At 28.7% G+C, this 16,582-nt stretch overlaps 1 protein-coding gene across 2 annotated transcripts; it reads right to left on the minus strand.

Annotated features, from left to right (window-relative positions):
• Positions 1–9,563: 9,563 nt before the first annotated feature.
• LOC127107287 (non-specific lipid-transfer protein 1) lies at positions 9,564–13,061 on the minus strand. 2 transcript variants are annotated; one of them, XM_051044583.1, is made up of 2 exons: positions 12,686–13,061; positions 9,564–9,725 (listed from the first exon to the last, which is right to left on the minus strand). In XM_051044583.1, exons 1-2 carry the CDS (start codon positions 13,021–13,023, stop codon positions 9,716–9,718), a joined length of 348 nt encoding a protein of 115 aa, XP_050900540.1. In that variant the 5' UTR covers positions 13,024–13,061; the 3' UTR covers positions 9,564–9,715. The 2 variants fall into 2 exon arrangements, with proteins under 2 accessions (XP_050900540.1, XP_050900539.1); XM_051044582.1 differs by lacking the exon at positions 9,564–9,725 and adding an exon at positions 11,920–12,193.
• Positions 13,062–16,582: the final 3,521 nt, after the last annotated feature.

The raw sequence follows: 16,582 nt of genomic DNA on the forward strand, positions 1-16,582 counted from the left end.
AATTGAGTAATTTGGTTAATTTTGTGACAGAAATGAGATTAAAAGCAAAATTAGGTAAATAAAGAACATCAGTGATGTAAAAGTTGCTGTTAAACTGAATAGTGCCTGAAAGATTAGTGGTAACAAGACTGCCATTTGGGAGTTTGAGGGTAATGGGCTTAATTTGCTTAAGACACTGAAAATATTCACGAGTAAAACAAACATGATCAGTTGCTCCTGTATCTAATATGAATGATGCAGCATGAAAGGAATTTGGGATAGTGCAGATAGTACCTGATTCAAGATTAGTTTGAGAGGTTAACTGGTTAATGGTATGAGATTGCAAGTGTGATGAGCCTTGAAGTAAGGCTAGCAATGCTTGGTGCTGCTCTGGTGTAAAAGCCAAACCATGAGATGTTGGTGCACTTGCTTCAATATCAGATCCTGATGTGTTTTCAGGTCTATCAGATGCAATATTGCATTGATTGATTGCACCTTCATGCTTCCAATGAGGAGGATAACCATGTTTTTTAAAACAAGTATCAATGGTGTGATTAGACATGCCACAATGTATGCAAACACGATTATTTCTGCCCCTGCCACCAGAAGATCTGCCTCCTCTAGTGCTGCCTCTACCACGCATATTGGAATATGATTTAGACTGAGTATCACGATGATGCTGATCAGAAGATGGAGTGACCAAAATCTTGGACTCATCAATGGGAAGATTAGCTTGTCTTTCTTGTTGAACAAGCAAGGAATATACTTTGCAAATGCTAGGGAGAGGATCCATAAGCATTATTTGTGACCTAATAGCAGAGTATTGATCATTCATCCCTTTCAAGAAACGAATTACTTGATCACTAGCTTTGTAAGCACGAATCTTGGTAATGGCAAGACAAGTAGTATCACAGTCACATGCAGGAATAGGTCTAAAATTATCTAGTTCTTACCATAAAATCTTCAGTTTTGTGTAATATGAAGAAACAGAAGCATCACCTTGTTTCAATGTGCATATTTCTTCTTGGATATCAGAAATTCTAAAAACATCGCCTTGATAAAAATGCTCCTTGAGCTCATTCCACATATCAGCAACATTCTCCATCCAAAGAATACTTTGAGCAATTTCAACTTCTACAGCATTCTTGATCCAAGACATGATCATGGTGTTGCATCTATCCCAAGCTATGGAATTTGGATCAAGATCAGAAGGTCGTGGTAAAACACCATTGATGAAATGCAATTTGTTCTTAGAACGAAGAGCCATGGCCATGGAGCGCGACCAAGAGTGATAATTGTTATTGGAGAGTAATGGTGTAACCAGAATCAAAGAAGGATTTTCATTGGGATGCATGAAATAAGGGTTTAGGATATCATTTTGATAACCTTTATTGTTGTTTCTTGAAGATGATTCACCATGATCGCTGCTATTAGAGCTTGAAGATGACATGATGAGAAACAACAAAGTTGCAGAAACTGCAGGAAAGTTGGATCGAAAGAAGAAGATTGAGAAAAAAAAATCGCAGCGGAAAATAGAATCACAGGCTTGTGATACCATGTGAACATACAACAATGAGCTGAAACTCCATAACCAAAAGAAGGGAAAAGCTTGAAGAAAAGTTATATGTGATCAAAGATGAAATGTAATTCTCAATCTCAATTGTTACAACAGAGAGGACTACTATATATAGTTAAGACAAGTAGTTAGATCCTAACTAACTCCTCTCAACAACCTCTAACTAACCCCTAAAGTTAGTTATCACAAAGAGAAAACAGAATTTTACTGTTTATTATTTTCATCATCATTTACATGAAGCACTTGAAACTATCTACATCCACCTCTTTAAGATTTGCAAGATCGTTTGTCATGAAAGGATCGCTAAGATGGATGCAAGAGCATAGAATTATTTGAGTTTAAGGTTTGTGTTCTTAACTATTTATTTGAGCAAAAATCATTTATTTATCTAACGTTTTTTTATCAACCTTTTTTTTATATCAGAAACAAATCAATACGAGGTAAAGCCATTGAGAATATAGTCGCATCCAATATTTGATCTTGCCCAAATATCAAGTATTCGAAGATCTAACATATGATCTTCATGGATTAATTAATTTTTATTTTAATATTTTGTGTAAACAATGTAATATTTAGGATAAACATTGTAGTTTGTAAACAAATTATTTTATTAATATTCTGTGTAAACAATGTAACGAGTTTTAATTAAAAAAAACAATCTATGTTATCCCTCGATTTTGTGGAAAAAACTGAGAGGTATGAGACATTGTTTCTATAAATAATAAAAATGCAGATGTTAGAGTTTGATCCCATGATCAGATAACTTTACCCCTCGATTTTTCATTAACTGGGGTGTTAGGTGACATCTTTTCATGTCACCCTTTGTTACGTCGCCTCGGTAGTTGAGGTAACATATCTCTCGCGTGTGATGTTAAAAGCGTTATTTGTAGTAGTGAATTTAGAGATGATCATTTATATTATTGTCATCCCAAATTCTTTTTGCTCATCGAAAGATAAAATTTGTGTTCAATTTCTTTTTGCTCATCCCAATTTATATTATTTGTAGTTTGTATAAAATTAAATGAATCAAATATTTATGGATTCTTGGATCCAGTTAGTATTTGATTTACATGTAATAGTTCAAAAAATATTGAAACATACATAACATATCTGTTAAATGGGAGAAAAGACTGTTATTTTGCACCATTTCTCCATGCGTGAGTAATTTTAAAATTATGGATTCTCTATTATAATTGGTTTCCATGTTTTATCAAATATTAACTATATATGCTTGTGTTCATTCAGTGAACATCTTCAATTGATCATCATATATATTCTGACGAATATTGTAAGTACATTGTATTCCTTACACAATCCACTTGAACCTAAGATGAAACAAATTAGGCTTAAATAGTCTTTTTGTCCCTATAAGTTATCGAGATTTTGATTTTGATCCCTGAATCTTTTTTTGGATGGATTCCCTATATGTTACTTTCTTGTTAGTTTTAGTCTCTGACGTCAAACTTCTGTTAAAAAAAACTTATGTGGCAAACGTTCCTGACCTGGACTTTATTTTAAAAATTTTCATTCTAATATGTTATTTACATGTGGAAATGCAACCTTAGGGATTTAAAAATGAGGGATGCAATCCAACATTTATTTGATTTTGCAACTTCTTATCCCTTTCTTCAATATCGTTTCCTTCTTCTTCCTCTCTTCAACACAGTCACTTTATTCTTCCTTTGGACATTCATCCATTCATCCATGGCTACTTCCTCAATTGGTAACTTTAATCCATTTCAAATCCCAGTTTGTGGTAACTTTAATTCGTTTCAAATCCCAGTTTAAGATCACTAAAAATGTGTATCTTAAACTCCAATGAAAATGTTCATTTCAAAGGCCATGATATTATTCAAGGAAAAACTTCAAAGAAAATTTTTATATTTGTAAAAATTATGGGTTTGTATGAAGGTTGGGAATGAAGTTATGAACGTAAACCCAGAATTCTAGATAAAATAGTATTTTCGTCCCTGTAAGTTGGCACATTTTTGGTTTTAGTCCCTGTAATGTAAATCTTGTTTTGTTTTTAGTCCCTAATTTTGGATTTGCATTCATATCTTCATCTCCAACCTTCATACAAACCCATATTTTTTCAAATAATTGAGAACATGTATTTTTTTTTCAAAGTTTGGACAATATGTATAAACTTGAAATTAGGGTTTTGATTTTGGAGGTCTGGGTGAAGGTTTATGGTTTTGTGTGATGGCGAAGATGGTGATGATAAGTGAATTGAAAGATATTTTTGGAATCATTGAAGAGGGGTTGTATGAAGGTTGGAGATGAAGATATGAACACAAACCTAGAATTAGAGACTAAAACCAAAAAAAATGATTTACATTACAAGAACTAAAACCAAAAATGCGTCAACTTACAGAGACGCAAATACTATTTTATCTAGAATACTGAGTTTATGTTCATATCTTCATCCCCAACCTTCATACAAAACTAGAATTTTTTCAAACCAAATTTTTTTCGTTGAAATGGGTTTGATCATGAAATGACAGAGTTTGAAGGTGAGAAAAATTGGAGGTTGGAGATGGAGTTTGAATGTGAGAAAAATGGAGGTTGGAGATGAATTGAGGAAGAAGATGTTTTGTAAAATTACATTTCTTTTGGACTTCATCCCCCCATGCCATGCCACGTCACTAGATGTTAGACACCTCAGTTTTTTTATAATGGAAGGTTGACGTCAAAGACTAAAACCAAACAAAACTCAACATATAAGGACATCATCCAAAAAAAGATTTAGGGACTAAAATAAAAAATATGACAACTTACGAAGACCAAAAGACTATTTAAGCCAACAAATTATTACTAGATAAATTTATGTTTATGAGACTTTTAGTAATATTTTCATTGACATTGTAATTATTTTAGTGTGTAATATTTTTAAATCATTTTCAATATACAGGATTGTGGAGCGACACTGTATTATGAACAATTCTAGAAAAAAGCTCACATTTTGTACGCCCAAGGTAAGTGGATTACTTGTGACATTCATTTATATAGTTACATGCATGTGTGGTTATATATTCATGAAATGTATACATTTGTAGACGATGTGACAAGAAGAGGGATATAGGTGTGGGTATTATATAATGAAACACATGTTAAACATTGTCTCTGCCGATATTGTTGATTCTTGGGATCAAGTATATATATTATGTCATGAAATGTTTACAATAATATATTAATGTTTAAGTTTGATATTATATTTCAAATCATGTGATATTCAATTTTATTCACTTTTTATGTAGACATTTAACGACTGAACACTTTTCTCCCCCGGTGACTTAAACGACATCCTAGACGTTTGGCGTTTATTTTCAATGCATTACTTGAAAAGGGTGCTAATATATGACTTTGAATTTGATGTTTGTAAATATATGATTTTGGCTTTGATGTTTGTAATATATGACAAGGGTAAATATACGTTTGTAAATAATATTATTGGCTTTGATGTAAAAATTATTTAGGCTTGTTATATATGTATAAAATACAGGTAAAGAAATACAGGTTTGTAATATATGGAAATATAAAATAAAATAAAAAATAAAGTATTTCACCATTGTTGATTAAAATGACTGTGGTGAAAGATAGCACGCCAAATATTATATGACATACAATCTCTAGGAATCAAACTTAGGACCTTTATATATTGCACAATAGTTGTTTACTATAATCGTTGTGATAGATAGCACGATATCTAGTTTATCACGACGGTCACACGCCCGTGATAGAAAATAACATACTTACAACCACATTCTACCTCACAATGGTTGGTCAACCATGATGGTATCCTTTTTCCAACCATTGTGAAATGGGTTTTCTGTAGTAGTGTCAAATAATTATGTAAAACTTTTATTCGTCTACCTATTTTTTGCCTTTAGATTCAACAATCTTAACACCACATACAATCGTGTAAAATTTATGCATCCCTTATATAACGACGCATCCTTGTCACTACATAAAGTATCATAAATACAGACACTCCTAAAATAAATCTCTCAAATATCACAGATCATATATTCTAGTCGATCATCCATATCTACATCAACTTAATGTCTTTGTGACATCGCAATTTGATTTTTATCTACTTAACCATGTCACGCCCATATTGTATAATTTTGACAAATTTTATCACAATATATGTGATGAAATATAAGTTTCTTTGCAAATTTGTTCATATTCCTGCATACAACACAAGGACGATAAAAAATTCCATTATTGTTAGAAAGTTTTTTTCCCGAATTTAAGGAATTCAATAACTCATTTCTCATACACGTAACATAATTTATTAACTTTTATCCAACTACAATCTATAATACATTATGAAATTTAATTATATCAAATGTTTGTAAAATAATTTATCAATACAACTATACAACAACAACATTCTCAACAAAACAATAACAATCTCAATACAACAACCACTAGTGCAAAAAGAAGAATATAGTTTTAAAATTTACACCTATTATATGTAAAAAGGAGTAAATAAGAAACACATTGGCAAATTTGTAAATAAAATTTCATTTTAAGCATTAACACGTGAGAATATACACCATTTTTTAAAAACAGGTGTAAATTCAAAATATTATTATAATCAAATCTCTATTACTCCTGTTAAATTTAAAACGGGTGTAAATTTAGATGGACTGGAAAAATATTATTTAATTTTATAACCAAAATATTAATCCTAATTAAGTGAATAACGGATGAAAATTTTCTTAAGTGAATATTATGGAAATGAATTAATCTATACACATTAACAAAATTTTCTTTAATAATGAGTATTTATGTTATAATATTTTAAAATTAAAATATAAAAACTTCTATTCATATGTTAAAAGGAGAAAAAGAAAATTGTATATTAATATTTTAAAATTAAAATATCAAAAATTAAAAATGATTGCATATTTCATATGATAAATAAGGGCCTGTTTGAAACACTTTTCAATTTTAGTTCTTAAAATTTGTTTTTCAAATCTATTTTAAAAACCTATTTTTAAGAAGAAAATTAACAAAAAAATTGTTTGATAAACTAATTTTTAAAAACTGTTTTGAAAATATGAAAATGAAAAAACTTGTTTGATAATCTAATCTTTTAATAGTATTTTAAGAAGAGAATAAAAATGCATATTTTGTCATTTATTTTTAAAATCTATTTTATTGTATAAAATATTACAAACTTAAAAAAATTAATTGATATTTGGTTGAATACAAATAATTGGATTAAATCAATTTTTAATTTTACAAATCACATAACACTTGTTTGTAATAATAATAAGAAAAAAAAACAAGTAAAAAATGGGATTCCACGTTTAATAGAAAAAAAAATTATATAGTGAAAATAATTAAGAAACACAAAAAAAATTAAGTAAAATAAATAAATATATTTGAAAAAGTTACTTATACATAAAAAGAGCATAAATAAAAGAAATAACATACTCTTTCAAATACGTTTTTCTATTTTATTTTTAAAATATAAAAATTATTAAAATTACATTAATGCTATTAATGAAAATTATAAATTTTTATATTTTTTCTTCAAGTTTTATAATACTAAAAACTAAAAAGTAAGAAGCAAAATACAAAACACAATTAAACTGTTTCACTTTTTTGCTTTTAAAAACTGAAAAATAGAAAAGAGTTTTTAAAAACACTTTTGCAAAATATTATATTCAAACAAATTTTTAAATTTTAAATTTTCAAAAACTAAAAAAGAGTTTTTAAGATGCATTTCAAACAGGCCCTAAATCATTTGAAATTGTATATTAATGTTATTTGCGCTTGATTTTTCCTATGCTAATCCCATAATTGTTTTGATTTTATACCCATGATTTATGCTTTTCTTTTGGAAATCATAATTTTACACACAAATTTTGACAACAATTTGAATGGTTAATTTATTTAAAATATGAATTATGTGATGTTGTCACAATTTTGAACACGCGCCTCAAAATCATGGTTAATTGTATTAAGTGGATAATTTCTGAACAGTTGAATCATGAATTGACATACTTTTTGTAATCATTCCTTGAAATAAATTAACCACATATTTGAATTTTGAATTACGACATTTTGTTATATCTAAATTTGTAACGTCATTTAGGAGAAAAATGGATTTTAGTACAAACCAATCTTCATTCACTTTCCTATTATCATCATAGAAGAAGAAGATTGAGACAAAGTATCATATATAAGGAGGGTTCAAATATGATGACATTCATCTTCTTGCACGAAGCCTGCGACGGTTTGTCATTGAAGAATATGACATTCATATACAGGCCACAACGTCACCAACAAATTATTGATTTGCAAATTTGACAAGATTACGGTAGTGTTTTTCCCATTGCCTCTATATATATTATTTCAATATAAGGTTTATTTTAGATCTTAAATAGGGAGTAAATTCATTTAAACTTAGTATATATGAGACATTGAACACTCAATTTTTCTTAAATAGGATATAATATACGCTTTTTTTACACCTATTTTAAAACGAGTGTAAATTCTTCATACATTTCTCATCCGGTGAATTTACACCCAATTATAACGGCCGTAAATTTGTCTTTCTACACTAGTGAACTTATCAAGTCACTTTTCAAGAATATGAAAAAACAATATATAATAATATTAATACAAAATACAACGACCACATTCTCAACAAAACAATAACAATCTCAATACAACACCTTATTAAATCATTTTTCAATAATATGGAAAAATAATATTTAACAATATTAATATAACACACAACAACAACATTCTCAAAAAAAACAATAACAATCTCAATACAACATCTTACTATAAGTCACTTTTCAACAATATGAAAAAATAATATTTAACAATAATACAACAACATTTTTAATAACACGATAACAATTTCAATATAATAACACAATAACAATGCCACAACTACAATGTCAATATATAACACTCTCAACAACACAAACAATTTCAGTCTCACTTAATCACAACATCGAACATGAATAATAATGATATATTTCACGTACCGTAACTATAAAGAAGAAGAAGATTCAACAAAATGAGTTTCATGTACCATTCTTGCAAGTTTCGTCTTTGTCCTCTTTGATTCGAACCTGATACGATGGAGTTTGCTTCATGTGTTTATGGAGATTGATTTTTGTGTTCCTGTGTTCTGTTCTAAACTGTTTTTGCTAGGGCACTGTTATGTTATGAAAGAAATAAACTACAACTTGTTATGTTTTAATTTATAAGAAAAATATTTTACCACGGTTGATAGTAACGATCATGATGAAAGGAAGTTTAATTTTAATATAAATATAAAAATTAAGGAGACGCGTCCTTTTTGTAATTAAAAAATATAAAATTGTTGGTGCTATAATTTAGAATGTGTCACTCCATAAATTATCTCCACGGTTGAAAGGATGGAGCATAGTGAAAAATACTTTAGTAATTAAAAAAAAAAAGAGGCATAAAGATGAATTATTATTTCAGTAGAATAGAGGACTAAAGTACGATGATTTTACAAAATATATATTTTATAACAGTGATATTTTATAATTCTTTTTCTTAGACTACAAAATTTGTGTTTAATTTCTCTTTTTAATATATAAGTTTTTTCACATTCTCTTTTTAGTTTCTCCTTTCAATTTATAAACATTTTCACATTCTCTTTTTAATTTATAATTTTTTTCACAATTCTTCTATTATGTCATGTTGTATTGTTTGTATTAAAATTAATTTAATTCAGTACAAGTTAATTCATACAATATTTATTTATTTAATAATTTTATAGAATTAAAATTCATTTTATTTATGGGATTACATATCTCCACATATATGTATATTATTATGATTTTGAAACAAATTTAAGTGATATTTTTTTATAAGTTAAAGGTATATAAGTTTTAGTTAAAACATAAATAAAAATATGAGTGATCCATACAAAAAGCACAAATATATATAACAACAACCACTGATTTTATTTATATTTTAAAAGAAAAACATCACACAACTTAATAGTAGTCTTAAAGAAAAGAGAGAACTAGCTCTAGCATAAAGGTAGCCCTAACTTCTCTTTTTATTCCCTTTCACACCGGTTGATAATAGTAGCATAATATTATTTATTGTGGAAGATCATCTTCATAATGTTTCACTTCACAATGTTTTCCATCACTTGATACTGAAAAGAAAAAAAAAACATTAGCTCTAGTATACTATAAAAAAAATTCTTTCAATAGCTTTATACATGCAAAAAAACAAATTTAATTAAAATTTCATATTTTGTTTTGTTCTATCAATTCATATGTTAGTTTTAAGAAACCAAATATAATTAATTTTTTTACAATCAAATACATTTTAACTTTACAAATTAAATGCAAAACAAAAATAATTATACAAAACTCCTATTATTTCCTCCGATAATATGAGGGGCAATTAATATTTTTAATAATTTAAAAAATATATTTTATTTTATTTTTAATTTTTATTATTATAAAAAATTATAAATTTAATCATGATTTTGATCTTTCTATTTGAAATTAATAATATAATTAATCATTCTGTTTAAGAGATCCTTTTTATAAAGTTCAAATGAGAAGCTCCAAAATTTTCATTTATAATTATAATTAGATAATGCATGTATACCTAGAACAGTTGATAGGAGGACTGATCTCGTAAGGGATACTAGCCCCACATTTGCCGGGGAGGGCAGCAGCAAAGCCTACATTGAGTCCTTTGAAAGAAGCAGCAGCCGACTTCAAGCAATCACAAGTTGCACGGCGGTCAGCAATAGTCCGAGCTCCATTAACTATCCCTTTAACGCCATAACAACAGCTCGGCGAAACAACACCGCCATTCTGAAGATAAGGCAAGCACGGCTTAAGGCTATTAGTGACTTGTCCACATGAAACTGCATCACCATTTTGTGCATACAACAAAGCCATGCACATCATAACAACACATGCTAGCTTGAAGTTACTCATGGTAAGAAATTAAATAATGTTTAATAGTGAATGATAGGGGTGAGTTTGATGAATGGGGTGATGGGTTTATATAGTGATTTTTGAAGTGTTTTAAGGTTGGTGGTGGTTGTGTATTATTCAATTTTGAGACTTGGGAGATGAGTTTTATGTTTAATATTTAATTATGATGTAAGGGGTCACTCCTAAGACTGTTTTAAAGTGACAGTTCGAATGTGGTCTCTTTAGATAAGCGGTACCGAATGAAATTTCTATTCTCATGTTAACATCAATATTAATATTATTATGAGAATATTTATATTGTTTAATATTGATTTATGATGATAAAATATTTAGATTTTAGGAGGTAAAGTTTAATGCAAAGTCAAAGAGAACATCGTCGGACTCTATGATTTTTATGTTTTTCATTCTGTTTAATAAAAAATTGTCTTTACTAAACAATTTATAATTTTAAGAAAAAATTGAATGAGTTGATTTTAATGATATAATTAATAAGTTTAAATAGTCTTTTTGTTTAGGTAAATTGATATGTTTTTGTTTTTAGTTTTTAAATCAATTTTTTTTGAAAATAATATTTGAATATTAAATATTTTTTGTTTTAGTTTTGGCCCGAAAATCTGCAAATTTTCAGCGAATTTTTCTTAGAATTTTCCGGATTTTCAATCAAAATGATTTTAACATTCCGACATTATTTCCAAGAAAAAAATGGTTTAGAGAATAAAAATAAAAATACGCCAATTTATAAAGACGAATATACTATTTAAACTTAATTAATATTATTAATTAGAATATTTTTATTAATTATTAATTATAGTTAATAGAGTAGTTGAATCAAATAAGAATTAAAAAATAAAAAAATAATGTTAAAAAATAATAAATAAATATTATATTAATATTATCAAGTGATTATTATTTTAAAACAAAAAATATATAAATGAGATTTTTTTATGAGACGAGCGAATTTAATGGTACTCCCTAATATGAAGAGTTTTAACTTTTACACTTAATAAGAAAATGTTTAACCTATTTGATTTTAATTATAATTATTTATACGGTAAGTCTATGAATAATTATGATGTATCCACAAAGTCAACATTCAGCTATGTTATATGACACCATGTAAGTTGGTTTAGTTCCCTACACATTCTAAAGTTGGGTAAAAATGATTTATCTAAATCTTTCTAAATCTTTTTAAAGTGATGGTCCATAACAACTCTACTTTAAAAGTTTTGGTTAAATTATATATTGCAAAATTCCAAATTTGAGAAGACATTTTTTTAGGCAAGAAATAATATAAAAAGAGTATTATGGATACTCTAACCCTTTAAAGGTATATAAGTTTTACTTAAAACATAAATAAAAATATGAGTGACCTATACAAAAAGCACAAATATATATAACAACAACCACTGGTTTTATTTATATTTTAAAAGAAAAACACCACACAAATAAACAGAATATAAAACCTCACATTAAAGCACACATAATAAGTATGTCACAACTTAATAATAGTCTTAAAGAAAAGAGAGAACTAGCTCTAGCATAAAGGTAGCCCTATCTTCTCTTTTTATTCCCTTTCACACTAGTTGATAATAGTAGCATATATTATTTATTGGGGAAGATTCATCTTCGTAATGTTTCACTTCACAATGTTTTCCATCACTTGATACTGAAAAAAAAAAACATTAGCTCTACTATACTATAAAAAGCCAACAACTCATTCATAGTATAAATAGTATAAAAAAATTCTTTCAATAGCTTTATACATGCAAAAAATAAAAGTTTAATTAAAATTTTATATTTTATTTTGTTCTATCAATTTATATGTTAGTTTTAAGAAACCAAATATAATTATTTATTTTTTACAATCAAATACATTATAACTTTTACAAATTAAATGCAAAACAAAAAGAAATATACAAAACTCCTATTATTTCCTTCGATAATATGAGGGGCAATTAATATTTTTAATATTTTAAAAAAATATTTTATTTTATTTTTAATTTTTATTATTCTAAAAAAAATTAATTATGATTTTGATCTTTCTATTTAAAATTGATAATATAATTAATCATTCTATTTGAGAGATCCTTTTTATAAGGTTCAAATGAGAAGCTCCAAAATTTTCATTTATAATTATAATTAGATAATGCATGTATACCTAGCACAGTTGATAGAAGGACTGATCTTGTAAGGGATCCTAGCCCCACATTTGTCGGGGAGGGCAGCAGCAAAGTCTACATTGAGTCCTTTGAAAGAAGTAGCAGCCGACTTCAAGCAATCACAAGTTGCACGGCGGTCAGCAATAGTCCGAGCTGCATTAACTACCCCTTTAATGCCATAACAACAGCTCGGCGAAACAACACCACCATTCTGAAGATAATGCAGACATGGCTTAAGGCTATTAGTGACTTCTCCACATGAAAGTGCATCACCATTTTGTGCAGACAACAAAGCCATGCACATCATAACAACACATGCTAGCTTGAAGTTACTCATGGTAAGAAATAAAATGATGTTTAATAGTGAATAATAGGCGTGAGTTTGATGCATGGGGTGATGGGTTTATATAGTGATTTTTGAAGTATTTTAAGGTGGGAGGTGGTAGTGTATTATTCGATTTTGAGACTTGGGAGATGAGTTTTATGTAAGGGGTCACTCCTAATACTGTTTTAAAGTGACACTTCGAAGGTGATTTTTTTAAATAAGCGGTACCAAATAGATTTTTCTATTCTTAAGTTAACATCAACATTAATATTATTACGAGAACATTTATATTATTTAATATTGATCTATTATAATAAAATATTTAGATTTTAGAAGGTAGAATTTAATGCAAAGTCAATAAGAATAATCATTGAACCCTATCATTTTTATGTTAGTCATTCCGTTTAATAAAAATTATCTTAGCTAAACAATTTACTATTTTAAGAAAATGATTGAATGAGTTAATTTTAATGATATAATTAAAAGTTTAAATAATCTCTTCATTCTTATAAGTTTGTGTGTTTGGTTTTGAAAGTATTTTTTTTAATTAATCCTTGAATAAGAAAATCTGTAAGTATGCTGCAGATTTTTCTTTGAATTTTTTTCGGGATTTAAAATCTGCATGTTCTTTAGTATTTTCCTATGAATTTTCACTATAGAGGTTAAAATCAAAATGATTTTAACATTCATTTATTATTTCCAAGAAAAATAATAATTTAGGAACTAAAAATAAAAATACGTTAACTTACAAAAATGAAGATACTATCTAAATCTAATTAATATCATTGAGTAAAATACTTTTATTAATTATTAATTATAATTAACATAGTAATTGAATAAAATAAAAATTAATAAATAAAGAGGTAATAATTAAAAAATAATAATATAAAGAGACGGTTATTTTAAGATAAACAAAAAAATATAAATAAGATCTTTTTATGAGATCCTAGAGTACCATTAAAGAAAACTCTCTGGTACTCCCTAATATGAAGAGTTTTAACTTTTACACTTAATAAGAAAATGTTTAACCTATTTGATTTTAATTATAATTATTTATACGGTAAGTCTATGAATAATTATGATGTATCCACAAAGTCAACATTCAGCTATGTTATATGACACCATGTAAGTTGGTTTAGTTCCCTACACATTCTAAAGTTGGGTAAAAATGATTTATCTAAATCTTTCTAAATCTTTTTAAAGTGATGGTCCATAACAACTCTACTTTAAAAGTTTTGGTTAAATTATATATTGCAAAATTCCAAATTTGAGAAGACATTTTTTTAGGCAAGAAATAATATAAAAAGAGTATTATGGATACTCTAACCCTTTTTACAAAAGAGAAATCTTATTAAAAAACGAGGGAAAAGTGAATTCTGACCAACTGAAATTAAGATATACAAGTCAATGGATCCTAACAAAACTCAAAAATATTACGGTTGAAATGAGAATTATCTCCTTCTAACAACCACTTCAAATTCGTCAACTTAATGTTCCAAATCATATCCGAAACTATAGAATGAGCATCATGAAATAAAATGCCATTTCTAATCTTCCAAAGGCTCCAAATTACTGCCATCCAAACAATACCTTCATCCCCCTTCTTCAACATCTTGAACTTCTCAACACTAACCCAACTCGAGAAACTCTTTCATACCTAGGCCTCATTCACCCAATCTATCTGAATCCAATCGACCACTTTCTTCCAAATAACATTCGCCACCCTACATTTGAAGAAGAGATGGCCCAAATCTTCTTCAATCTGGAAACAAAGCGCACAAGGAAAATCATAGGGAGAATGAAGAATACCTCTTCAACGAAGTTGATCCTTCGTCAGAATTCTATTGAGGAAACACTTCCAAACAAAAGTTCTGACTTTGAAAGGAGAATGAGTTTTCCAAACCGAACAAAAAGCTTCCTTCAAGACAACATCGACGTCGTCGATGACTCGAACCGCTTCTAAAACAACATTCCCATATTTAACCGAATAACCTGCCAACGGTTCAGGTTTCCAAATGCCCAAGTCTTTAGCTCCTAACGACGAGACTCATTTACTCAACACCTATTGAAGGTGACTCAACCTTCCTACCGAAAAAATTTATTCTTGCCCAGTCAAACCAAAATCTCCTCAATACCAATTTCTATCTGACCAGCAACCCATATTACAAACAAGAGCTTTTTTTTATTACGAATATAATACAATTATGAGAAATTGTCCTTCAGAGGACTATCACAAACCCAAATATTAGACCAAAAGAACATAGACATAACATCATCAACTCTAAAACTAATATTGTTGGAAAAGGAAAATGTCGAACCTGCCAAACTATAATCAAAAGAGATGAGATCCTTCCACCAAGTAGAACTTTTCTTCTTTGATCCCTCACGACTCCCAAACAGGATAGCTTTCCTTAAGTATCCATACCTAAGCTATGGGATATCCAACCAAATAATCTCCTTCTTCATTAAAATCCTCCATTTTCATTTATGTAGAAGTGCAATGTTGAACTCTTCAATATTCTTCACTCCAAGGCCACCTAATCGAAGAGGTTTGCAAACCTGATTCCAAGCAACCCAATAAATCTTTTTTCTAACCTCCAAACCTCCCCAAAGAAACCTGTTTTTGATGCTCTCAATCTCTTTCCACACTGTCACTAGAGCTTTGTAAAATGTTATAAAGAAAATTGAGAGACTCCTTAAGACAGATTTAATCAACGTTATTCTTCCTCCTATAGAAAGCAATATGTCATTCCAACAAGAAAGTCTTGCTATAACTTTTTCCATCAACAACTTCCACGTGATTACCCTCCTAGGATTGGACCCAATTGGAATTCCAAGGAAAGAAAAACATTTTTCTTCAACCATACACAAGAGAAAATTAGTTGTTGCAACTAGAAAATTAGAGTTTAAATCTAGCCCAATAACTCTGCTCTTGTGGAAGTTGACCCTTAACCCGAAGACAGTCTCAAACCCTCTCAAAATAACTTTACTATCCCAAAAATTCTTCCAATTACCATTTCCTATGATAAAAGTTTTGTCTGCAAATTGCAGTAAATCAACACTACAAGAATCATGAAAAGAAAATCCTTTGAACTCGCCAAGCTCTGAAGCCTTCCTAACCAAACCTGTCACACCTTCTGCAACAATGACAAAGAGGAAAGGAGAGAGGGGGTTACCCTTTTGCAAACCCAATTCAACTTCAAAATCCTTTGTATGGCTTCCGTTAACCAATACTGACTTCTGACTTGAGAAAACTAAAATTTCCATCCTTTTCAACCAATTCGCTCCAAACCCCATTCTTTGCAACATAAACCTAAGAAACTCCCAACTGGCCATATCATATGTTTTTTCGAAGTTGACCTTATAAAGGAGGCAATCTTTATTTTCACTTGTTGCAAAATCCAATGTTTCATTAGCTACAAGCACACCATTCGAAAGTTGCCTTCCTGACATGAAAGCTGATTGACCACTCGAAATCAACGAACCCAAAACTCTTTTCATCCGACCTGTCAACAGTTTACTCAGAATTTTGTATAACCTATCGACTAAAGATATAGGCATGTATCCATCC

The sequence above is a fragment of the Lathyrus oleraceus genome, chromosome 7 (genome assembly GCF_024323335.1).
Source record: "Lathyrus oleraceus cultivar Zhongwan6 chromosome 7, CAAS_Psat_ZW6_1.0, whole genome shotgun sequence".
In the NCBI taxonomy this organism is placed as follows: domain Eukaryota; kingdom Viridiplantae; phylum Streptophyta; class Magnoliopsida; order Fabales; family Fabaceae; genus Lathyrus; species Lathyrus oleraceus.

Coding starts and splice junctions, on each gene's coding strand:
- LOC127107287 (XM_051044583.1), bottom strand. CDS start 13,023: ATGAGTAACTTCAAGCTAGCATGTGTTGTTATGATGTGCATGGCTTTG.